General features: G+C 33.4%; 2 protein-coding genes across 3 annotated transcripts; one reads left to right on the top strand and one right to left on the bottom strand.

Moving 5' to 3' along the window:
- Nucleotides 1–395: 395 nt before the first annotated feature.
- Setd3 (SET domain containing 3) lies at nt 396–27,375 on the bottom strand. Of its 2 annotated transcripts, none has more exons than XM_053752240.1 (9): nt 26,909–27,375; nt 26,203–26,424; nt 25,868–25,956; nt 25,387–25,526; nt 5,135–5,243; nt 4,636–4,763; nt 2,892–3,091; nt 1,141–1,267; nt 396–707 (listed from the first exon to the last, which is right to left on the bottom strand). In XM_053752240.1, exons 1-9 carry the CDS (start codon nt 27,207–27,209, stop codon nt 599–601), a joined length of 1,425 nt encoding a protein of 474 aa, XP_053608215.1. In that variant the 5' UTR covers nt 27,210–27,375; the 3' UTR covers nt 396–598. The 2 variants fall into 2 exon arrangements, with proteins under 2 accessions (XP_053608215.1, XP_053608214.1); XM_053752239.1 differs by having other exon boundaries at nt 1,141–1,321; nt 26,909–27,374.
- On the top strand, nt 13,688–25,341 carry LOC128674005 (uncharacterized). The gene is made up of 5 exons (XM_053752215.2): nt 13,688–14,263; nt 19,308–19,937; nt 21,897–23,166; nt 23,299–23,895; nt 24,339–25,341. The coding sequence occupies exons 1-5, from the start codon at nt 14,111–14,113 to the stop codon at nt 24,830–24,832; spliced, it is 3,144 nt and encodes a 1,047-aa protein (XP_053608190.1). The 5' UTR covers nt 13,688–14,110; the 3' UTR covers nt 24,833–25,341.

Here is a 27,375-nt window from a genome sequence, read left to right as displayed (position 1 = left end):
CGGAATAAATTAATAATAAATATCATGTGTCTTTGATTCCTTATCTCTTATCTATATACATATAATAAAACTGTAAGTGGGCTATGTTTGTACATAGGAGATATTTAAGTAAAATAATTGTAGAAATTCTTTATGGAACGGATAAAAACCGAAACAAATATTTTTAGAATTTTTGTTTGTCTGCCTGTATGTTTGTTCGCGCATCATGCAAAAACTACTGGATGGAATTTGATGCGGTTTTCACAGTTGTATAACGAATCGGTCTAACTTAAAATTTGTTATAGGTTTCATCTCGAGTTATGAACGAACGCACGAAATAAAGTCGGGAGAAGCCGCGGGAAAATAAAAATATTATGTAACCAAAACGACAATGTGCTAAAAGAAAACAACATAAGTAAATAAAACTACATTATTTAATACAAAAATTGCACTCGATTGAATTCATAAACTTATAAAACAAAACAACAATACAACTAAGAAATTCGTTGCGCGAAAATAATTAAAAAACAAAGTAGTCTTAGCATAAGTAACACAATACTGTCATGATTTGTTCATTTGAAAATAAAATACCTATGTAAACATTGTATACTTTGTAGAATCACGTGGGTCGATCGCAGACGGTCAGCGTTGGTAATGTTCCCTCCAAATATTTAATGGCACGGTCGAGAATTTGTACTTCGCATTCTTTTAGTAGCTTTATATTATTCCTGAAAATAATAATAATAATAATGTCTAAACATTGTGGCATGTGGTTCCCGCCTTAGATTAGGATCACTCCCCTTCTGTGGGTGAGAGTGTAAGGCTACTGAGGGATTCAAATATTTCCGAAGAGGGGTAAACGTCAGTCGGCCGTAAAATCACAGCAGAACTTTCAAATTTAAAGAAAGAACAATTTATTTAGTTAATTATTTTTGATTTTGGTTAACTTGAATACTTTCTACTTTTTAATACTTTAATAAAATCCTTTATTATTAATATATAGCATTATTTGTATTTTTAGTTTTTGCTAATGGGCAAATAAAAGATAAGAAATAATAATTATGAGAAAAAATAATAATTATGGCGCTAGTGTGCGCGCGTGCGTATTGTTAACCCGAAACACCAACAGAATATGTTCATTCAAAAATGTATATAACTTACCTATGTAAAGTAACCGGTTCTTTCTCCATTTTCTTATAAGAAGCTTTGATCAGTTTACACCTCGTGAGCAGGTAGGTGTAGGCTCTGCGGTCGATGTCAGCACCCACTGCGGCTGAAGATGATTTGTCTGAAGAGACCAGATCGCCTGGTAAGCCTTGGCTCGACCATTTTGTTAGCTCATCTGGAAATTCTTACCGAATTTAGAAACCAGAAATTTAGTTAGGAGTCAATGACTACCAACCTAAAAACTGTTCCGTACTGAACTGCCTGTATTCAATTATAGATGGAACAACTGAAACGGCATTTAAATACAGACAATAAAAACTTAACCACAAAAGATCCGTTCAAAAAGATATAAAAAGCAGACGAGACATAATTAATTTGAATGTATACATTATTCGTACATGGCTCGGTGGTTTAGTGGCATAATGTACAATTTTGACCAAGACACCTAGTTTCAGATTTAAAAAATTAACACGCGTGATGTAACATCACTTAAATGCAAGATTTTATGTTGTCTAGCTATCTAACTCTAACATTTAGAGCATGGCAGTGATGAAATACGTAGTGAAAGTGACAAATGTCGATAAATGTGTGCATTTAGAATTGTACATAGTCTAAGAAATGTTGAGTACACAAATACTACTAGTAAAGAGTATACTAAACACTTAAGGAAAATTAAACTTATGTTTCGGGAAATTTTTAACAGCTGTATGGCATCGACAGGTAAAGAAGAATGTAATCGTATTAGAATCTAAGTTTAAAAGACAAAAAATCTCAAATGGCAACCGTAAATACAGACGAAAGCGCACGAGAAACCAAGAAAGAAGAATATTTTCTTAAACAGTTCGTTCCACAAAAACAAGCGTTTCGTGTCTCAATGGTAAACGTTTCCCCTGATTTAGATATCAGACTTTATTTCACTACATTCCTTGTCCGAGCACCGCGACATAACTAAACGATTTTTCTCAGAACGCTCCTAACACTTTTACATTACAATCCAGTCTTCACGCACCAATTAAACATGTTTTTGATCGTAACTATGTTTACTGTTTTTTGCAGCCATTTACCATTTGAAAATGTCCGTTCATGTGTAGGATGATAACGTTTAAGTAAATAATTGTGCCTTCCCGCGGTCCGAATTAATTTAGGAAATAATGCTTCATTTGTGGCCAATTAAAACTAGCGACCACATCCCAAATGTATACGAAATATTCCGGAAAATGTTTTGCGTTCGTGATCGATTGGAGTTCCTCGTTATTTATACTTGATTGGTATCGATGTATGATAAGACTGATTATGAAAAGTGCCAATATGAAAGTTTTTATCGTTATGTTAATCACGTATACATAAATCATGAATTACAATATTTGCATTTGTTTGAATAATATTCAATAGTGCTGTTATATGTGTAAAAAATACGTACTACATTTTCATACACGTGAAACTACAAAGAAGTACATTAATCTAAGTACCTACCCCAACGCAATTGTATAACATTTTAATTTGTAACGCCCAACATCAGAAGGTTATAAATTTAACATGTCTGTGTATAGATCAAAGAGAAATGTAACACTAGCGCACTGGGTTTTCGCTTCCTTGCAATTTCACGATAAAAAGTGCCCTATGTGCTATTCCAGGTTATTTTCATCGAAATCCGTCCAGGGGATATTGCGTGTTTGAGTAACAAACATATAAAAACTTCGCATTTATAATATTGGTGGGATGAAAATATGTATACATAAACTTACCTTGATTCATATTGAATATCCTAATAAAGGCCAACAACTCCGGGCTAATAGGGCAATCTCCTCTGTAAATGCTGTAGTGGGTAACAGCAGAGAGCCCAAGCATCGTGAGAAGAGACACCTTGGTTTCCCGCAGAGGGTCGCTGGAGCTCACTCCGAGAGGTAGAGAGAGGCTATCGTGTTGGTTGTTTGGGTATACAAACCTGGAAATTAAATAGGTACAAAAGTGATAAATAAAATATTCTGGGTGAAATGGTCTCAGTATGGGAGGACTGGTGCTTGCACAGGCGTCCCCAAAAAGTAATAATAAATGAAATAGTAGTTAAGTTAACTTCTAATAATAGGTAAATGAGGGAATGATTTATTAACGGTCCGTCCCGGCTTCGCTCGGTCATAACCATAATAAATTATATAATACACCTATACCTTCCTCAGTAATCATACAATCTATTAAAAATCTTCATCAAAATCCGTTAAGTAATTTTAAAGATCTAAGCATGCATAGGGATAGACAGCGGGAAGCGAATTTTGTTTTATGCTATGTATAATATGTAATGATTATATATTAATTACAACAGCACATTTACACATTAAGCAAAGTGCCTGTCCTGTGGCGACCAATTTTTAATAAACAAAGATTTATTTACATTTATACAATTTCTGTGTTTTTAGAAATTGTATATTTTTGGTTTCTATTTCTGGTTATATTTTTCATGCAAGCTTAAAAATCTCTCTTCCACATCTGAACAATCTCCAAGTTTCTTTTTCAACCATAAATCTTCGAAGCCCAAGTTCCGATAAGTTAACGGCATTACATTCCTTATTGAATGTACAAAATTATTGGTTTTCGCATACTCCATGACATCGATCAAGCGGCGTTCACAATCCTTGATCGAGAATCGATTGTATAAAGCAATTACATCAGATGTTATGATTCCGGAAACCCTGCATTTGTACGGATTCAGTGAACCAGATGCAACATGGCAATTTCACTTGCTGACGTAAATGAAATTGCAGGCATGCTGGAGGATTTAAAAGGTATCTATATTACCTGTGAAAGGCCTTTTACTTGTCACAATAATATTAGTATTGTCACTATGTGGAATAATAATGGGAGCTGCATCATGGACAAAATATAGAGAGAACTCGGTATATCAAGTTTTACACACACGCCGTGCATCTTTATTGGGTGTCAAACTAAATGTGGGTAAGAAGGCGGCAGTGCTTCGTACCCCACATCCCTGCTTATCGTCAAATTTATTAAAGGCTAGCTTTTGCCCGCGGCTTCGCCCGTGTGAATTTCCCACGGGAACAGTTATATTTCAAGGTTGAAAGGTACTCTATGTCCTTCTTCACACTTCAAACTACGAATAAATTCAAATAGATTGGTTGAGTAGTAGATAGAGCGCGAGGTGGTAACAAACAAATTTACTTTCACATTTAGTTATAATATTAGTTAGGATTAGGAAGGGATCTCCTCTCTTTGCTTCATGATATCGTTATCATGAAGCAAAAAGGCGTAGTTACAGTGACTAAATAAATATATTATTTACAATTAATGCTCATCCATCTATAAGGAAGGCCTGTGCCCCAACAGTGATGACGTTTAAATGGCTGTTGATGATGATGATTACTAATGCCCGGTTCGCATTTTGGCAGTTAACACTATTCAAAATGAGAACGAGGTTTTCATAATGCGAACCGGGCCTTTTTTAGCAAGACGGTATGTGTTTATGAAACTACTAACCCGTTGTGCAAGAACAGATCAGCGTTGGGGCGCGCGCCGTAAAATATGAAAATCTGCTCGCCCGCTTTGAAGTCTCGGAGGGCATAGCATTCTCCTCTGTTCAGCTCATTGTTAAAGTCTGTGGTTATCTGGAATCAGGTCAAATAAAGGATAACTCTCAATGGCCCACACTAAGCACTAAGCTTGTATTGTGGGTCCGATGGACACAAACACAGAAACGGACACAACACATCTCGGCTGCAGACAAATATCTATATTCACACGCACACACAGCGGTTCCGTCTTAGAATAGGAACACTCCATATCCACCCATACATAGCCAGTGGAGCTAACAAACAATTATAAAATAGCATTTCCAAGCAGAGTTCAGGTCGTCAGTCAGGAAGGCAGCCGGTTATAAAGATACAACTGAATCTGTAAAAGTTATTTTTCACTCTGACCCCACAACAATTGTTTTGGGTTTTCGTTAAATATTATTATTATTGATATAATAATTTACCTTGCCGTGTTCGTGGTTGCACATATCCCACAGAGGTATAAATGCTGTGATCTCGCTTTTACCCAGCTGGATGTTGTTTTGCCTCGTCATCACTGTAGACACTGCCCATCTGTGGACATACGAAATAATTTACATAGAAACTTTCAACCGCTGGGAACATTTATAAACAGTGTTTCTACTCTGTAATCTCTGCATTTATGGTCTTATAATGTGCGAACGAGTTTCAAATAATGGTTTATTTTAAGTTGTGTTTGTATGGAATGTTTCTTTTGAGATGTTGATTGATAGATATCGCGGGCATCAAGCCACACAAACAATATTCTATTACTATTGCTCATCAACCCTTATTATGACTTGAAGCCCGCGCTGCGATTTATTTACAACTATCACTCAAATTAATATCTTATTATAATCTTAATAGTAGATTAAGCGAAATAACCTACAATCGCATTTCTCGATGCGAATCTATGTGGAGCTAAATACCAATTAATAATCCAATTCATCACAATGATATTTTCTGATATAGGAGATGTAGTAGAATAGCAAAATCCTATTTCTTTAGGCTAATCCTATTTCTCTATCAATTTAGGCTAAAATACTTTATTTCAAAATGTGTAGCGACTATCGTACACAGATGAACCCTGCCAGGTTTCAGTTCGGTATGTCTTTAACTTTGTATTGAATAAATGCTTTTTTAGAGATCTAAGTACCATCAATATATATCAAAACCTTCTATATAGCTGATTGACAAACAAAGCGCCGATTTCGTATGTATAAGCTTTAAAGAGAGCAATTCTCACAAGAATGGGAAAACATATATTTTTACAAAGAACACGTACGAAGTCGCGAGCAGAAGCTAGTACTTACATAATGATCCTATTTCTAATAGGAAGAAAAGAAGTTGGAATCTGGCATTATTCCAATATTTGTAAGGCGCCGTTTAAACTATAGTCACGCAATGTTAGAATTTCTCGGCGTGTGGCCACTCCTTGTATGTTTTATTAAACGGAATCTAGATAGTATCTGTATCTAGGTAGAATCTGTATGGACCGTGTATGCGTAGATCATTCTTGGAAGCGGAAAACACATAACAAATATACGAGAGATACGTTCATGAATATCCAACACCCTGGTAATTTTATTCTTTGGACATATAATAGTGAGTTATTATTAAACGTGCTTAACCTCTCTCATCTGAGCGTACTATCAGGTTGCATTCTTAGTTTCGACATCCTGATACTTAATCGGGGTTGGTAAATATTTTTTTATTTTTAATGTGATTTTACAACCGCTCGTCTGCCCCTCTTTGGGAATGTTGTGCTTATCAGCTATTAATGCTTTTTATCACAACGTGTTAAATAGTTGTTATTGAACAGTTTAGAAAATGCTAAAAAATTACAACACTAACCGAACTATAGGCAAATATCTGTGATAATAAGTACCCAGGATTTCCAAATACGGGGCGTGGTGACCACACGCCACGTAGGAAGGGAAATTTCAACGTAATTCAAAAACAGTTCAAGTTATCAAAAAAGGCTAATGGAATTTTACTCTTATATAAAGTTCTGTTTCCCGCATGTTTCGTTCATTGTTTTCTCAGAGGCTTTCATGTAACGTGTTACGTGCAACTTTCAGTTTTGTCAACTATTACATTAATTCCATTTAAAAGTTTTTATTCGCAAGAAACTAGATGTAGATATTTGCATAAATTATGCATGCATGTTACACTTTCCACGTGATGTTGTGAATTAAGAAATAACATGTATTATATAGGAATTTAATCACTATGGCATGGACGTAATTGATACTTGCAAGCGGTTATTATACCATTGATGAATGATATAGCTATGCCCATTGCATTTTCTTTATTTGGATTCACCTTCTTGCAACTGGCGGATATTTTTGCACCGCTATTATAACATTCAATGCTTGCAAATATTTAATTAAGTAGGAGCTATTTTACTATTAGAAAGTAAAATTTTACGCATTTATTTTGATTACTCTGGCCTGTGACAGTGGCGGTTAAGACACTCTCACAATGGTCGGCCATTGGATGGGTGACTAAAATTGTCTTGAGTTCCTCCGTGCTTGGGAAGGCACGTAAAGCCGTTGGTCCCGGTTGTATTTGCAGTAGTTAAAGCCCGCCAATACGCAATGGGCCCGCGTAGTCCCTAAACACCTTATCCATCCGTAAGGAAGGCCAATGCCCCAGCAGTGGGAACGTTCAAAAGACTGTTGATGATAACTTTTTGTTTTATTAATAATTCTACATCTTGAAGCCTCTATACAGAAATAATATATGATGTAAATGGAATATCGTGCGCGCGTTTTATTCAAAAGTCGCTATCTTCTACGTCAATGGTAAATCTTTTCATAGTTGTTATATACAACATTTTATCTCTAAGCCTAAAAACTAACATTACATGCTATACAGGTGACAAAATAAATCTAAATAAAAAAATACTTTTAGTAAACTCGGTATAGATTTTCTTTAAATGTTTTCTTCAAAAGTTTTAGAAAATTATGGTATACAATTATACGTTCCCTCTGCATCATCGGATTCACAGTTTTCAAATAGGAGACTTGTAGTGCGGAACCATTGGTGTGCGAATACGATTCATGTTAAACCAGTTTAATTAACCTCTGGTAATTTCACTTTCACGCCTAAAGGTAATCATTTAAGATAAATATTTCCAAGCAAGTAATATTATTTGACATAAATGTGTATCATATCAAAGTGTGGATGTAATTGTCTATCATTACATAGCGATGTCATGTAAGATGCCTTTAGGCGACTTGAATAAAACCTGACACCAGTGTTAGCAATAATAACACACACGTTATGATGATGATGACTACATAGTATAAAATAAAGCCGCTTTCCGTTGTCTGTCTGTCCCTATGTATGCTTAGGCTTAGATCTTTAAAACTACGCAACGAATTCTCAACATGAGAAACGTTTAGGTGTTTTACCCGAGCGAAGCCGGGACGGCCCCTAGTATTATAATTAACAATTCAAATGTGAATTCATTTATATTTAGATACATTACATGCACATTTTAACGTTATTATTCCTCATTTGGGGTTAGGTTTTAAATGTCAAAAAGGTTTCAAATCATATTCAGACTTAAATGCGCAATTTAAGTAAAATCTTCGAGATTTTTATCGCATTCAATTTGCATTTTAAAGCTATTTATGTCCGACTTTTAAACATTGCATATTATGTTTCAGTTATAATCGTAAATTACAAAGTTATGTAACTAAACGTAATCAGCAACAAATGTGGATCAAGATAACGTCACATCAAATTAAAACACATACTAACTTGAAAAAATGCTGTTAAATTTTGGCAATAATATTTTTGACTATTCACTCAAATTCATTTACACTTTAATTAAATTGAATATTGATCAAAAAGATTCAATCCGCCCCGTCCCGCACTGGTGAATATTATGAATTCGCTTCGCTTCGCCCGGCTTCGCAAGGATGAATATTATGCATGTTATATGCATTGCATACCCAATAAGTAATAATAAAATAATAGTTTAGTTACCTTCTTCTAGTAATAGGTGAATGAAGGAATTATTTATTAGCGGCCCGCGCGTCCGTCCTGGATCCACTCGGGTAAAACCATAATAAATTATACACCTGAACCTTCCTCAGTAATCATAATTATTAAAAAATCCTCATCAAAATTCGTTGAGTAAATTTAAAGATCTAAGCATACATAGGGACAGAGAGACTTTGTTTTATACTATGTAATGATAATGATAATAATAATGATGATTTACCTAAAGTTAATAAAATATTACGTAGTTATTTTGCATAAGATGAAATATTATTAACATAACTTAAAAACTTGATTTAATTATAAGAAATAATGAAAGACACATTTATTAGTGCTAATATGCAGGAAGCTATATATACTCAGTGAAAGTATATTTTAAAACCATTAGTTGCAATGACATGAATTTGTATCGTTTTATATTATACTAGCTGCGTCCCGGGGCTTCGCTCTCGTGGGAATTTGGGGATAACAGATAACCCAATGAGTTATTCCAGGTTATATTCTACCTGTGTACCAAATTTCATAACAATCGGTCCAATAGATTTTATTACGTGAAAGAGTAAGAAACGTACATACACACATCCTCATAAGCATTTATAATATTAGTCGGATTTGAAAATAAAATTATGGCAGAGGTCTCTAGTTTGATATATGACGTGCGCCATCGTAACATCCTTTGCACGTAAATTGCCGGAGGTAATGGCGTGCGGCATTTCGAACTGCAGAGATAATAATACAATATTTGTCCACGTCTGTCACTCCACATCGATCGTGCATGTTATATTCTGTAACGAGCTTCTTGTGCCATCTCACGCCGATCTCACTATAGCAATGTTTCTCAATATCTACATCTAAGTTAATTCTTCAAAAAAGCAAAATAGGTGAATTTAAGCTTTTAAGATGAAACTACATAATGATAATTTGGATACATGACATATATTAAAAAAAATGATATTAATACAATAACTAAATCAGCAGGCGTCTAACGTGCTACTGCATCTTGTTATAATTCATATTAATGACTACATTTTGTGTGAAGATCACGGTTAAGATATTATAAAGAAAATGACCATAATACTACGTAATATTGTTAAAAAGACGCTGTTGTGAAATGTTTGAGAACCACTGCATAGACCATATTACGCGCGTGTGCTGAAGAAAGTAAAAGCCATGCGAATTCTCTATACCAAGAAAATGAAAACAATGACCTGTACAGATTATATCTGTTAGTTATAGCAGTGGTGTAGCTACCTGAAGGATAAAAGTGTCGTGCCACTAAGCCCCAATTTCATGGGGCCCCAAATTCTGAGCACCGATCATTTTTTAGTCGTACGCTCTACGTATTAAGTTTAACATAGACCCGGTAAAAATATAAAGTGATGACCTAAGTGGCGCAGTGGCAAAGTGCAAATTTCTGAACCGAGGGGTCCATGGTTCGATCCCCGGTCGGGTCATGATGGAAAATGACCTTTTTCTAATTTGTATGGGAGAGCCAAGATTTTAGTCGCTTTTAGACAATTTTAGTCATTGCTTTAAAGTTTACATTAACCGCCAAACCTGCTGCGAGAATTTAGCTAGTGTTTAAAAAGCTACAATTTTATATAATAAAACTTAGTCATACAATAACATAAATGTTAACTTTGTGCTGCATAACTTCAATATTGTACAACGACGTTTCACTGAGAGAAAAGTTAACAAATTATTTCTACTACTTAGGGATTTAAATAGTCATAAGAATATTTTAAATAGTCAGTAGTAGGTATACTTTGGAACAGAATATGGGGTGGGAGCTCACGTTTAAATCTTTTGTGCGTATTGTTATCTATCTACGCCACTGAAGGTTATTCGTATGGAGACAAATCATTTAGACGGTTGTTGGGAGATTACACGTTTGTATTGGCTTGTTAGAGAACAGATTGCGGTAATTGAATAAAGTCCCACGAATACTTGTAAAAAAGAAAGTAAAACTAAGATATATCATTATAAAATATTTTGAAACTGTATTATTAAAATAATATTATTGCACTTTTGGCACTGTAGAGTGCATCGCCATTTGTTATTAAAATACTTTCGCCTGTATAGATCAAGTAATCATTTCATTGAGTACGCCATAATAATAACCTATGATTTAATCAATCATTGAATCAAGTAATTTTGCTATTACTCCAACAGCGTAATGCATTTAGCTTCTTATATCATTATCTCATAATTCAATTGTAAACGGGACTGAGTCTCGTGCCAAAACAACATTTTATTAAAATGTTAACAAAATATCGAGTTTTACATTTAACATTGTCACCGGTATATAATTTGAAGTAATTCGTGAAATTATTTGTGCCAGTTACACAACCTTTAACTTAGAATAGCTAACAGCAGGTGAGAGAAACACTTTGGCGCAAGTAGGCGTGAACATTGGATTACTTGCAAGCGCGGTGCGGATCCACCGTTGTGGACAAGATGGGCACACGCTAAGATTGCCTTATCACTTTGTCTTAAGTTTGAATCAAGAAAATAATTTACTTGATAATTAATAACTACACAGTGTAAAATCTCGATCATTTAATAAATTTAAAGATTTTAGGAGTACATTTGTAAGTTTTAAATTTAGGAAATAATGAACAACTTTTTAAAATGACCCTTGTTAAGTCAATATATATGTCTAAAAATATTGATGTTAAGAAAATATATTGACTTATCAAGAGTGAATGCGAATCGGAGAATTAACACAATTGTTTAGGAGTGTAAACATAATTAATTCTCCGATTCGCACTAGGTCGATTTTCGCGTGGCTATGACCACGACCTATTTTAAGGGTTGGATCCGCGCTCGATTACTTGGGTCGCGATGATGCGGAAGCGACTTCGATAATACATTTGTTGGCGGCTTGGCACAGAATGCCACTAGGAAATATGGCAAGTGAACATTTTTAATGATACGGAAATTGCTGAGTAGACATTAAAAGTGTTTGTTCATAGTTTTTTAGAACAAATTTTGTAATAACATAGTTATTAGTAAGCGGTGGTAGATTATTGTAGAGGCTTATCTGCCACCGTAATGAAGTCATGTCATACTGTCGTGGATCGGATCGGGAGGTTCCCTCTATTGTGGTTGAGCTTCGCGATGGCTGACTCACGCGTCAACTCGTGAACGGGTGCTGCCAGGGGGAACTGGTCAGCTCGATCATTTATTAAAAGTTTTTTTTTGTTTGGTTAATTATACATATATATATATATATATATATATATATATACATATATATATATATATATATATATATATAGGTATATATATTTTCCTTTCATCAGCACTTGATCACAATCATAATATGTTTCAGTATACCTTTTGACCATGTACTTTATTGTGTACTTACATTGTTATATTACTGATAAAAAATTATACATAAATTTATATTTAAAAAATGGTAAGCCCTTCTGGCATAATAGGGACCAACACGGTTTGAATGAGTTTCTTTCTTTCTTGAGTTTCTTTAGTTATGACGTGAAAAATTGCCTGTGAAGGCCTAATTTCTGAATAAATGATTTGATTTTGATTTTACTGATGAAAGCAGAGGCAGAAAGCAAGCCAAGAAATAAAAGATTTTGAGGACGTAGTTTTTATTCATTTAAATAAGATAAAAAATGCTGTGTTTTCTTACAATCAATGTTTCGAAACCCAAGGAATCAAACGATTGCATCTCAAAATAAGTCCTTTCGAAAAGTCAAGTTTATGTTCTCATATGTTCACAACATAGTGTCGGGGGATTTTAGTTATTTCCTTTCATATATTATGTGTTTTTCCAGTCTTAAAGTATAATAGCGTGGTCGGTGACAACGCTGTGTGCATTCGGTAGGACCATCGCACATTCCGCGCGGGAGGCGGCGCGTCTCGCCAGCGCATTCCGTTTCACATAATACTGCCAATCCGCAACGATACATATGGAAATGCAAGATTTAGAAACTTACAGACAGGCTACAACATTTTATGTAGCAGTACAAATAGAGAATAGTAAACAAATAACTTATTGAAAAATAGGCTTTATGACTTATGGCTTTATGTTAGGATAGATGAGTGATAAATTTTAAAGAAAAATTTAGACTATTTTGGTAATAATAAAAAAAATAATTAAAAGGCACTCATAAAAACGTGAACGTCAACTATAAATCCTAGCCATTATTCAGATTGAACAAACAAATGCTCCTATTCTGTTATAAATTTATTTATAAACAATGGTTGTTGTTTTGTTATTGGCTACCATTTTGAATATGAATCACTGATGACCAGTAAACACGAGGAATTTATAACAAACTAGCAATTCGGCTCGTATACGTTAAAGAAAAGTTATATCCAACAATGAAAAACGTGTCGAAATATACACGTAGCGCAGCTTAGGAGGCTTTAAAACACGGAGCTTAGCATGCTGGAGAGCGACTTTAAAAATAATGCCTTTTAGTGAAAAACATTTTTATACATTTTAATGAAACATACTAAAAACATTACACAAAATCTCCAAAACTACCAAACTATCTCCAAACAGCCAATTAAGATGAAATTTGGCAGGAACAAAGATTGTGACTCGCTAAGAAATGATGTTTGGAAATTCCATTCCTAAGGGATAGTGAACGCGAAAGTTCTGGGCAAAAGCTAGTAAAAATAAATTTCAAATATTTGGCATGATAAAGTCAAAACAAAGAAATTGTCTAGGTCTACGTAACTAACACTACATTTATCTTATGCAATATGCATATGCAGCGTCTTCATCTTCAGAACAAGAACAATAAATGATCCGCTCCGGTGGCTCCGGCTACCAATCATGAACAATGAACATGAAAACCAATGGCTTTCATACAAGTGTTTCAAAACCTATTACGGGTTTTCAAATCAAGCCTATTGTTAGCTATTGAACCTCCAATAAAAAGTAAAAAATTATCAAAATACGAGCGGGGCGCGCGATTAGCATAACCATTTTCCGCAGAGTCACTCGAACGCGTCAACTCGCCGCGCGCAAACGTGTGCCGCCATATTCACTTTCACGCAGAAAAAGAAAAAACGCGGGAAACTCGCGCGAGAAATCTAGCATTTTTCTCGACGCCATACAACCAGTAACATAATTGCCTTCGTTAAGTATCAACTACCGCGATATCGGTCTGTTTACAAATAGTTATGATGTGAAAATAGAACAAAACCAATAGTTTAATGTTCGAGCCGGTACGTTAAAAATCGACGAATAGCGCACGTGAGCGGTCGAATTTTGTTTTCCTCTTTTCTTCTCTTATCTTCATCCTTTCGTTCAGTTTGCTATTCTTGGTTTTCGATTCTTTCGAAGTTTTCAATAGTGCAGTGCGAGTGATCATAGTGACGTACTTTTAAAAGGTGCGTTGTAAGGTCGAGAAGTTTTCCTTCGATATAATATGGGTATATTTTGGAGATACGCCATGCCGTTGTTGAGCACGCTGGCCGCGCTGGTCATCATAGTACACTCTGCTGAGGAGGACTTGGAACAGGAGTATCGATATGATTTGCGACCGAGAGCATTGAATACTGAACCGGGGAGTTACGAACAGGTACGTTCCAAACTTATTCTTCGCATATTTAATTACCCATTATGTAAATATTGCTGTTTTATTTCGAATAAAATAAATAATTGAGTTAAAAGTAAAAATTATTGATTAGATAAATCATTACATACTTATACAATTGTACAGAAGAGCAAGATTGTGATAGTTATGAGAATTTATAGATTTAAAAGATTTTTATTTATATAAGGATCATACAAAACGAGTGGAATTCTCTTTGAATTTTCACAAACTAAGTTAAGAATAAGTTATAAATTTTTATAGCTAAAGTTTATGGAATAAGACGACTCAACCAGTTATCTCATTTTATCAATTCAAATTTTAAAAAAATCAAATATAATATATTCATATAAATTATTTAGATTATACTCTTTGTAAGTAACTACACAAACAAAATAAAAGAAATTGCAAAGTTTAATCGATTTTCTGCCACCATGACTTGTTCTAAACTAATTTCATGGAGATCAGGTTTCTATCGAAGGCAACTCTCACGACGATTGTTAGATAAACTTATGTCATTCTGTCTATAGTAAAGATTTCCACAAAGCAAAGATCATTAACCGTTTAGATAATAAATCAATGGATCTAAATAATGACAAGGGTGCCAAATAATAGCAGATGGAAATCGATTGAAGGTTAAGAATCTCAATAGTTTTTAACGATGGCAATAATTTGGGTAGGGTGGTAAATATGTGAAATTAGAAATTATGAATTAATACCCCAGCAGCAAGTTAAATGAGATAACATAAGATTAAAAATATTTAAGACTGCTTTGTATGTAGATAAATACCAATTAAGTGTACCTGTCCAAATTAAATCACAAAGACTAATGTCTTTCATATTACTTTAACACTATATCATTAGAACAGATGGCATTATGTTCATTTGAATATGGTCTTTTAAAAGCTGCGCATTTACAATCGTCAATAAAGTCATTTCAGAAAGCCTTTGTTGTGCTTGCTCGGTACTTCATTAAAATATGTACATAAATATGCTCGGTACTTAACAATAATATCCATAATTATTTATTTTCTCAATCAATCCTTTTCCAGATAGCAATATATTTTTCTTTCACTCATTATTCTGATTTTTATTTTTAAAATAATTAATAATAAGATCATTTGTCATCATATTTTTCTATGTATTTCATATTTATCTCGCAAAGTTCAAAAGCTACTGCGATTGTTTATATTCTATAGATTGAACCAATATGGACAGCTCTGTAGTTATCGTTATGGATAATATTTATAAGCCAACTAGATATGGTATGGGCTGGCATACTTCAGTCGTCTTAGGAAATATTCCTCTTTTACCGTTAGAAATGTTGTGATAGTGGTTTCTAGCCGTTACTAAATCTAATGTTTTTTTCTCCAAACAGGAAAAAGTCGCTAAGTGTGACTTGGACTCTTAAAGGGTTCCGTAGGAAAAGCATCGATTATACCTCTATATTATATATAATTATATCATAATTAACGAAACAAAAATGACTTGGTTTTCACAGAGATTGTTTTAAAATTAGAATTTATCTCATAAACTGCTGACTATAACTGGTTCAACAGCATATATATGTCTTATAGATGTTTAAACTCTTCCACTTTAAATAAATAAATATATTAGGACAAATCACACAGATTGAACTAGCACCAAAGTTCGAGACTTGTGTTATGGGATACTAACTCAACGATACCATATTTTATAACAAATACATATATAGATAAACATCCAAGACCCGGGTCAATCAGAAAAAGATCATTTTCCATCATAACCCGACCGGGGATCGAACCCCTCGACCTCTCGGTTCAGTGGCAAGAACTTTACCACTACGCCACCGAGGTCGTCGAATGAACTTTGAAATGAATAAATGTCATTTTCAAATACCTAATCATAGATATTCCAGATTTAAGTACAATCATATCAAATCATAAATTTTGGGTTGTCAATTCCTATCAATGACAAACTATTTTTTATCAAAGTTTGGTCCTATTATATGGTGGGAGCTACACGTAGCAATTACGATTTTCTTTTCTCGGAATAGAATTTCCCATTTATGCTTACTTTAACTCCATAGCTTCGCTAATAAATACCTCATACATCTCCAGTGAAACCGCATCCTGCCTAGAAACTGGTGTCTATATAGAAATCAGGGCATGTGGCTGTACTAGCAAGTGGAGCGTGCCTTCACTGCGCACGTCTGACAATTAGATAAATTGATAGGCTACCGATAGCCGGCCACACTTGGCTAGTCGCTTTTTATTATAAAAACCTCTCAGTATAAAACCAGCTGTCCTTTCAATCAATCCTTAATAATTTTCGCATTTGATCATTTTATTTTGTATATTTATTTTTAATTTGTGCTCTATTTGTAGTAATTTCAAACACAGTAAAAATTGTTCTGGAATGAAGAATGTAATATTGACGTTTATGTAAAAATTAAATCTATAAACATATGTTACTAGTCGAAGATGAAGTAATAAATGTGTAACTTTAAAATGTGTAATAACGATTATAAAATATATTTGATGTGTATAATTTTATATGGTATACAAAATTTTACGTTTTTTTATGGACAACGAGGAATTAAAAATGCTAAAAAAAATCACGTGATTAAAGGACGGCTCTTAATCACCTCTTCTACGGTATTGGGCATCTTTAATGGTCAATCAACCATTGGAATTGACATTATCCGAAGGAACATGGTACCTAGTCTGAAAGTTAGTACTGAACTGTTAACTCCACACGTTGAGATCAATACGTGAGTGTTCGTTCTTAAATAAAGACACAATATTTTTGGTATAAACTTGTGATAGCATCTCGACCGTGAAATTTATAAATTCTAATGGGTTCAGTGCTCTTGATGTTTTATCTTAATTGGTTCAGCGAGTTGATCACGCGCCGTGATTTAATTAGGTTATTTATTATTATTAGGTACTCGGTAGACAACCATTAGGACTGCATTTCGTATATTATGCCCAGAAATCAAACGCAAAAACAATTCTTTTTGACGGTGCACGAACCGGTGCAAATGCGCCAGTCAAACAGTTGTTTATCTAATTTGTATCTCGATTCTGCGCGATCAACGGGATAATGGCAAAAACAATAATATTCTCAGCAGGCTTAATTCCGAAATGGTATACTTTGTAGCTTCGATAAATATTTCTTAAAATTTGAAGCGAAAAGGTAGACCTTCACTCTATTTTCTGAAAAAAATATTTGAATTTCACTTTAAATTTCCTTCACCCAAAAGTAACAAGCAAAATCCGATTCACCAGATATTACGTGAGCTCCGAGAACCAGACGAATTATTTAAATTACGCACGTACGTCGAATAAAAAGTATAAATATAATTAACAAAAGTCACCGTTGTTGACACTGCAGAGTTCCTTGGCCGAGAACCGGTATGGGCGCTTTCAACTTTCATTCATCTCATTGTGTTATGCCATCGGTTTTATAACAGCTTTCTTCTTCGTTAGCGATGAGATAACTAAATCATATTTGAACAAGCGCGTGCGATGTGAGCTTTAGTTGATCGATTTTTAATTGCTTAATGTGTGACGAATTGATAGTTGGTTGTTGGATTTTTTATGGACTGAGTGTAGTCGATATGCACCGGAACATTTACATTATGTTATTATACATAAATTGGTTGTGTATAGTATACAGTTTAGTTTTTTCATTTGCAACTAATTTTTGCCCGCAGCTCCACCCGGCTGTAGCCTTCAACAAGAACGGACCAGTAGATTAGCCGTAAAAACGTGACAGACAGACTCTCTCATTAGTAATATAATTAGAAAACGATAACTACCCAAAGATATGAAGATACTTTATTACGAATTTGGTGTTATTATTAAATTAAAGCATACAGCCACACAGCTAACAAGAAAAAATAATTATATGTACATATATATATTGTTGCGCAGAACTTCAAACATGCAATTTGTAAGGCATATGATTATCCTATTTACTCCATCGAGTTGCTTTATAAGGTGTAACGATATGTGAATGACTTGCCACACCTTTGATCGTACAATCTTGATACCGTGTGTGAAATCTCAGACCCGCAGTCAGTAGGTAGCAGAGAATCGATAAGTCTTGATCGGTAATGGATCGATTGCATGACATTTGTGTAGTTGTTGTCATTGATGATGCTATGAGATTAACTATATCAATATATAGGAATGAACTTAAATATTACACAATTTTACCGCCTCAACTTTCTCATTTTATTTTTTACTGTGGCTGGTGGAAAGAAAAAAACCGGAATCGAATTGCTATAAAAAACACAAATTATTGAACTAACATTTGTATTAACCGCAATCTCCTTTCCACAATAAAAAATGTAGACTTTTGGCTCAATATTTATGTAATATAAACGCCGACTGATCCTATGGTTGACCAGCGACACTTAAGTTGAAAATAAGTGTATAAATCTAAAAAATACACTTCTTTTAATTACATCTGTGACATGAACAGTTATCAGATGTCGGTGATATCCACAAATGCAAGATGTATTATTAACACAACACAACGCCAATAATATAATTATGGCAAATCAATAAATCGGCTACACTTTCTAGCTTTTAGCAGACTATTTACAGAGACACGCACAATCGCCAGTCTATTACATGTAATTAGCGATTAATAACAGCAGCAACAGAAACGTTTTTGCCAAATAATACAGTCGATGTTTCACACGCGACTCGCGAGATTTTTTCGACTATTAGCAAACAATGTGTTGTATATGGAGCGTCTGCTGTTGTGTAATAGAGAAGTTTTCCTTTCAAAAGATGTGCTAGAAAAAGCATCACTGTGTGACAACAGTCGCGTAATTAATGATGTGGGAAAGAACATGCTTTGCAATGTTTGTATAGCTATTATCATCAAGTTTGATGAACTTCAATGACGGACTATAAATTGGTTACAACAGGGCATTGGCTACAAATTTTATAAAATAATTTCGAAATAAGAAATTATAAAATATTTATTATCACGTACCTTTAAAAACAAAACTGACTTTATTATCTTTAATTTCCAGCCATGGAGAGTTGTGAAGGCGGAGCCGGCAATGAGCCATGCTTCAGACAACGTTTGGAGTCAACATTCACAGGAACAACCCAAAAGGCGTAGAAAAAGAAAGAGACGTCCTGAAGTGTCCGACGAAGATAACATAACTCAAGAAAGATATTCTTATGCCGAACCACCACCGAAGGTTCAAGACGCTGACTATGAGAACGTATACCACACCACAGACACTACGAGAAGACGACGAAAGAGAATCAATGCCCGAACTAATCGATGGGGTGATGAGGCAATAGAAGCTGAAAGACCTATTCGCAGAAATAGAAGAAAAAGGCCTCCACTTGAACCGTTGACAAAACTAAGCGAATTCCCTGAACAACAAGACTCCGAAGAAACTGATGCGTATAGTGATGAACGCTTTAGTAGAACTCCCAATCCTGGTTATATTGAATATACAGACCCGACAAGCAAAGAATTAAATCCCGATTCAGTTTTAAAAGACATACTTTATAAGAAATCAGATAAACATGATGGTGATATATCGTTGTCTGAGTTCTCAATGGAACATTCATATGAAAACCCTAAACCAAATGATAAAGTGATAAATGAACTAAGTGAACTTGAACAAGAACTTGAGATACAAAAGGTGGGTTGACTCTTTTAGTATATATTTTTTTTTTACTTTATACAGGCATTTAGTGAAAAAAAACATTGGATACTTATAAAATTTTGTTATATTTCCCAAACGCAGTATAGGTAGATTTTGCAGTATGGGTATAAGATTTGTGACAACAGTCCGCTACTGTACAAATTACCCTGCATGGACCTTACTACCGTGGCACAGATGCCGCGGTAATAACAACGGATTTGCGATGAATTTGGGTAGGCTGATATGGTTATGGTGGATATGGTCTCAAATGTAAATATAAATATCTGAATTTGTCATACAATAGGGTAGATGACAAGGCCAGAAAATTGTAAAAAATAAACATTTGTCATCTACCCTATTGCATTAAGTTCAAAAAAATCTAAAATCCTAAATTATAAGTTAAATGTTTAGTGTTTAAGAAGACAATCCATAAAATTTTATTCCTAATTAAAAGTGAAATAAAGATGATATACTTGACAAAATGAATTGAAAATAAATCCAGAATTTCCCAATCCTTTATATAAAGTATAGCCTAAGTCTGAAACTTTTGAATTTTTCAGAAATATTTTCGGAAGTATTCGGGAAATTTTACAAAGTTACGGTAAATTTGGGAGTTCAAAAATGACTCTTTGCGTGTAAATGGAATCTAGAAGATTTGGTACCTTCTTTAATAAATTATTATATAGGTTTTTATTGTTTGTATACGTACAACGGAAAAGTAAATATAAATAAATCTAAATATGTCTTTATAGATCCACAGGATTGGAACATATTTAAATAGTTTCCATAAGGTTTCCACGCACTCATTCAAATTAATAAACAATGTTTTAATATTTTAGGAAGAAATTCAAGTGCTTTATAACGAACTAAAACAGAAAATTAAAAATATAATTAACAAAAAAATATCCAGATCAGTAAGAACTCATTTTGACTATGATGATTACTATATAAGACAACAAACACGTGAAATGAAAAGTAGCTATAATACCAATTCAGACCCCTTAAATATAGGTCCTGTAACGTATAACTTAAGGTTATCGCCGCAAAATTTTCGAGTTATAAGAAAAATACCAGTGAAAGAGATGCCAGGATGCAACAAAAGACCTGCTGACGATAATCATTCAAGCGTGGTATATAATAATGTTATATTTTCAAATGTAACTAAAAATTGTGAAAATATACTTAATAATACATTACTTATCACCTATCCACTACCTAAGTAGTAATAAAGTTGTATTCACTTATCCTATCTACTCACTAAGTAGTCGTAGTACATAGTATGGCACTTTTTGGAATAAAAAAAGAAGAAATTAAATTAGTATCTAATAATAGTGTTCCCAATATCGGCTGAATTGTAACAAGGAGACTCGTTTTGTTTTTAATGTCATCTAATAATTTTCATAATGTGCCATTTTGGTACATTATGAAAATAATAAGCAAATCCAAGAAAAATAATAAGTTTGATCCAAATTATTAATTGAATACAATATTTTTAATTGGATTTTACTTGGTAAATATTTTTATATTTGTTAATATTTGTATATAGAATTTGTAACAATGAAGCTATACACATTAGGGATACTAAAATAATAAAAACTAAGATAATATGCATATTTTTCTCTTTAATCTCAGTAATTTAGATTTATAAACAGCCTTTGATAAAAAAATATACTTAACTTGAATACTGATAACGAAAGGAGTTTTCCTGCTACAAACAGAAACGAAAAAGGTATTGAAAACTATAAATATTTTTAAAACTAATTTAGGAAGTAGCGAACGTAAACATACCAACAACATGCCAACATAAACTATTGTATGTATCTAATAACTTAGAAGATAACTGATATTACTGTTTATAAAAACTTTCATATTCTGTAGATTGTCAACTTACATTGATAATTTATATTTCCAGGGTAGTTTCAATTTAAAACTAATATAATATTGTGTTATTTTCAGAACGAACATTACCTGTCTCCCTTGACGTTGAAAGATATATTAAAACGATCGAATGGCAGCAGTTTAAGCGAGATGTTGCAGCGTCATAATCTTACTTTAGCAGATTTACTTCACGGCAAAGAGAAAGCTATCAAAGTTTTGAAGTCTGAAGACACGACAGTTCGCCGTAAAGATATTGGCACTGTGGCAGTTACTGAATCAGATTCTGGGAAAGAACAGTTGGAAATAGAAGCACTGGAGAGTAAAAATCCCTCAAGCCTCAACAGTAAGGTTAAAGAAAATATAGAGAATACGTCAGTAACAAATTTGCCACAAGAGATACGAAACATAGAAAATAAAGAAACTGAAGTAAACTTAGACCAAATTGAAAAAGAACAGGAAAATAAAACAAATAAACCTATAAGATACATGAATAGACATAGGTTCCCACCTGGATTAAGAAAAAAATTACGACTGAGACCTATGATCAATAATACATTTAAAAGTCCGTTAAGCAGAGATATGGCGGCACTAGGATTAAAAAGATTTCCAAATAGAAGAAATATAACAAAATCTCAGGAATGGATAACTATGATACCGTTCCTAGTCAAAGCACAATCAAATACGCATAAAAATGAAAATGATACAGACATAATATCTACAACGACGAGCATGCCGACGACAACTTCGATGATAACTGAAGATACAACAATTGTAATTAACTTTGATACATCGGATGCAGAAGTGGAAACTGACGTTGATGATACACTATCAAACGTTAATAATAGTTACATTGAAATTTCCAGCACCGATCTAACTGAAGCACCAGTCACAACCTCAGAGTGTCCTACAACCATAGTACACTTTAATATCACTGAGAAACCAATTATCATTCCTATCGTGACACAGTTAAATGCATCCAACGTAAGAAGAAATGCTTTCAATAGACTCAAAAAGAAACGATTAAAGCAAAAAATGTCTACTACCGAAGCACCTGAAAACAAGGTTATAAAAAATATTTTCGGATTCGGTACTTTAGCATCATCTTCAGATTTTGTTGCAAGAACCACTACGGCAAAGCAAGCTGGTTTAGGGGATGATCAAGATTTTGATACCTTAGAAGATTTTATAACCACGGTCAAAGTTAGACAAACAGAAAGTAGCACTAGGGCTTCAAAAGCTCCCATAACTTCGATTAGGCCTTCAACGACGACAAGATTTAGTTCACCATGGAGACCTACTGAAGAAACAGCTGAATTCGAAATAGAAGAATTACTGAATGATACACGCAGTAAGTTATTAATATATTATTAATTTATTTTAATGGTGAAGACTGGGTTTAGTTTCTACTATACTATCTTACTTACATTATTCAATATTATAACATTATTAAGCTTTACTGTAAATTGATTTATTGTTACAGCTAGCGCCAAACTTTCCAAGATACTTATGGAAAGAAACATGACACTTAATGAATTAGTGGAGCATCGAGAACGTGGTTCTAGTCATGTACACCTGGCTGATATATTTCACAATGCGTCACGGGAACCAAATCCACCCGAGCCATTCTTATCTAAATCCCTCATAGAACCAATATCCAAAGAAACGTATCCTCTAAGAGCATTATTAGACGCCAATTCACATGATCCTACTATTAAAGCTACAACAATTGAACCAACCTCACTTAGTACTTCACAATCAAGTTATATACAAAATATACCAGTAGTTATGGACTTTGGTAATAATGTTAATGAAAATGCGGAAAATATGGGTATAATGTCATTATTTAATCATTCTAATAATACAAGTTCTCATGTAACGGTACACGATTCAGAAAACATACCACATGGAACAAATAGTGACAATGTAAATAATTCTACTGTTGATCACATGCATAGAGAAGGTCGTACGCTGAATAATAACCAAGACATGGTGAGCTGGAATGACATATTTTCTATGATTCGCAAGGGACATCATAACAACGAAACAGAGCAAACAGCTACAGAAAGCCACAGAAGAGGTATGTATTAAACCTAAACTAAATATGCATTAAGAAAAAAAAGAGCATGCTTTAAAAAAAATCAGATCTCTGTCATTTTGAATATTGGTGATGACGTCAGATATTAGCTACAAGCTTTGACAGGTAATAATATATACAATTTCCTGTATGTAGGTATTGCTCTAAACCGTAGACGAATAAAACATACCAATATAGACTTCATTCTATATAAAATTATTTTCGCACATACAAGAAAGAGAAATGCTTATTCTACACGAGAAGAAACGGAACATAATGCTAATTTCCTTTGTCCCAAGTGTTCAATTGCACAAGGTCCAATCTGCCGCTTTGTATGAGATCTCATTTGCGTACGATAGCTCGTTGCCTTTAATTTAATTTGTCTTTACTTTAAACTAAAAGGATGAAGAAGAGATTCTATCTAACGTAAATTTAAACAATTTCAGAAATATCTCCACCATCAACACACAAGAGGATCACATTGGAAGAAGATGTAGATGGCGACGGTGTGATAGTGTTGGAGGATCTGCAGCACCTCAAAGATTTTGATAACAATATTGCATCAGATGAAAAGATTGAGATTTTCGAAAGCGAGGGAACAAGAAGACCTAGTGTCTTAACTATACCTGGCAACACAAAATCAGTAACCGTTGCAACCGCTAGCATAGTCGGCTTATCTATGGTTTTGTTTTTATTGACATATGCTGCATTTAAATGCATTCAGCAGAAAAAGAAAGAGAAGAAACGAAACTTTCCGAGTGAGCGGATTCCAACGCCAGTATTTGAAAACCGTAAAGGTCATAAAAATAATAGCAGTACGCGAAGTATTAGTCCCATGTTGTCATCTTCGAATATTTATACTATGAACACTCTGGAGTCACATCACGGAAAGGACTCTCCGGAATACATGTGGGATACATTAAGAAAACCGTTCCAGTAATAGTACCATTTTAGACTGAGCTGTAAGTATAAGATTTCTAAATAAGAAAATTAAATTGATACAGGACTTTCAGTATTAACGAATTACACACAAGGAAACCACCAATTTAATTAAAATTTGTAATTGAAGGGTAAATTTAAAATAAGAAAAGTCCTGTTGTTAATAATTAATATTTTTAGTGACCTGATTTAATTGTAAGGTACTTCAAGATTTCATAGTCTATAGTAGACAGGGGACTATGTTTGGTATGCACAACGTTTGCACTATACTATTACTTCATGAGGGCATACAAAGGGCACAGTTTTTAGGGATTTACATTTTGTGGGATAGCCCCTTGTCTATATCTTTTATAACATATTTTGTTAAATAAAAGTTTACCATTTTGCTATGATTCCACAAGGTACTGGTACTTGAATATTTATTCTTTTATATACTTTTTCAGTATTATGACGTGGCAAGTGCAATGTATGTAGAATTTAATTAAGTTTTTTTTATAATTTTCAGATCTTTTATATTTATTAAATTATAAAATCTAAATGAATTTCATTATTTACCTGTAGCTCTCGAATGTGAAAATATCTTTGAGGTTCTCTAAAACTGGTAGGTCTAATGTGTGCATTTTGTTGTAAAAGTATGCATACTGCCTTGCAATGCTTCTATAAAGTTTCAGTGCTGACTCAAATACTGGTGAAGGCTGAAATTTATGAAAATAATTTTTGTTCTATAATTTAATTTTACAGAAAAATAGCCTGTCAAAAATTCTACTATTTAGTTTTATGGTTTCAAACATTTGATTTGCATTTTCTAGTGAGGCAATAAAATAGTTAAGTCACTATAATTCTACTAATACTACAAATTTGAAAGTTTGGACGTCTATTTGTCTGACTGGACCAATCTTGATGAAATTTGTTCCTTTAGTATAGACCTGGAGAAGTACCACAGGGCATTTTTTATCACAACAATGTCTAAGAGGGTAAATAATAAATAAAATAAATACATAATTCTAAATGTAATAAACACAAAATTATTTAGTACCTTTAACTCCAATAACTCATCTGTAGTGAAGTAGAGTATAGTTGAATATTTGTCAGGTAAAACATCAATGTATGGCTTCCAAACAGAATCTGAAAACATTAAGAATTAAAATTTATATAAGGAGAAAATATAAAATTATTTCATTTCACATTAAATGCAAAATCTTTTTGAATAGATTTATTTGGAATTAATAATTTTTTTTTAATACATATAAATAATTCAACACAAAATGATTTTTTTTTGTATAAATAATGCAAGCTCAATTCTTTTTTTTGTTGTATTGAGACTAATAAAGGGGGACTTTAATCTTTTCATTAACAATTTCTTTTACTTACCATCTTTATTTTTTTCCAAAAGCAGAAACAATGCGAGTGTAATATTTGGCATGTTTTGCAACAATGGATCAACATTTATAAATGCTGCAAGATTAGATTCACGAGCATTCTGCTCGGTCATCATGACATTGGTTGGAACAGTAAGAAGTAAGGAGCCTTCCTTAAAATTATTAACAGCTTTCAATCCCAGCTCGTAATCTTCATATTCACCAATTTCAACTCCTGCAATGTAGAAAAGTATAATATAAGAGATTTTCTCTGTTATGATGGAATAGTAAGTATGAATCTCAACTTTTATAATAATTAATAACCTTTTTATATCTCTTGAATAGGTCTACTTGGCACTTTAGTCTAATGTTGTGACTATGCTTATAACTTAACATAACTAATTTCAAATGGTATCCATTTTTAATTTCTTTATTTGTTTCCAGACATGATATAGAAATTCAATACATCAACATGTAGAGTGAATATTGTGTGGACTGTACGAAAGAGTATAAAAATAACTTAATTTTCATATTGGGTGATGTCAAACATGTCAAGCATATTTAATGTAATATCAATAGATTACAAATTTATAGTTGTTTAACAGTTCTAATATAAAATTAATAATGAATTGGAAAACCATCAATTATACTTAATCTGGTCAAGGTTATAAAGTTGTAAGCAAAGTGAATGTTAGCACAAAACAATGGTTACTGCTTACCTTCAAATTGTGCTCCATTTTCTTTTAACCATTTCAAATACACATCAATGTTCTTTTGACGTGGACCACTTTTAGCTTTACTGTTGAAAGGGGTTTCAATATTCACTATTTCTTTTAGAATGGCATTGATTTCTAGGTGGTGGTCCCAACTCTTAGATGTATGAGTCGCAGCTTGGAATACGCTAGTTAATTTCAATAATTTATCTACCAAAATTGCAAGTTCTTTGCGAATTATATTATTTCTGTTATCCTTAGCAGGATTCTTCTTATTAGGATGTTTTGAATGCGATTTACGACCCATCTTATTCAGATAACTCTCTAAGATTACCACTAAACCACTGGAAAATGCAACTCGAATAAATGACTGGTAGTTGAATGTAAAACGTGGGAAAAACTAAAAATAGGCTTAAAAAATTTGAAATGTTTTTGCTCCAAATCCAAGCAGAAGTGAAAGACGACACTGACAT

This window comes from Plodia interpunctella, chromosome 12, assembly GCF_027563975.2.
Source record: "Plodia interpunctella isolate USDA-ARS_2022_Savannah chromosome 12, ilPloInte3.2, whole genome shotgun sequence".
NCBI lineage: Eukaryota > Metazoa > Arthropoda > Insecta > Lepidoptera > Pyralidae > Plodia > Plodia interpunctella.
This window is presented reverse-complemented; position numbering and strand designations above follow the sequence as displayed.

What these genes read in the sequence shown, in the direction of transcription:
- LOC128674005 (XM_053752215.2), top strand. Translation starts at nt 14,111, where the DNA reads ATGGGTATATTTTGGAGATACGCCATGCCGTTGTTGAGCACGCTGGCC. An exon ending in AACCGGGGAGTTACGAACAG is followed by an intron (nt 14,264 to 19,307) that starts GTACGTTCCAAA and finishes TTTAATTTCCAG; the next exon opens with CCATGGAGAGTTGTGAAGGC. An exon ending in ATTACTGAATGATACACGCA is followed by an intron (nt 23,167 to 23,298) that starts GTAAGTTATTAA and finishes TTATTGTTACAG; the next exon opens with CTAGCGCCAAACTTTCCAAG.
- Setd3 (XM_053752239.1), bottom strand. Translation starts at nt 27,209, where the DNA reads ATGGGTCGTAAATCGCATTCAAAACATCCTAATAAGAAGAATCCTGCT. An exon ending in GCAACCACGAACACGGCAAG is followed by an intron (nt 4,764 to 5,134) that starts GTAAATTATTAT and finishes ACCTGATTCCAG; the next exon opens with ATAACCACAGACTTTAACAA. An exon ending in GATATTCAATATGAATCAAG is followed by an intron (nt 1,322 to 2,891) that starts GTAAGTTTATGT and finishes AAGAATTTCCAG; the next exon opens with ATGAGCTAACAAAATGGTCG.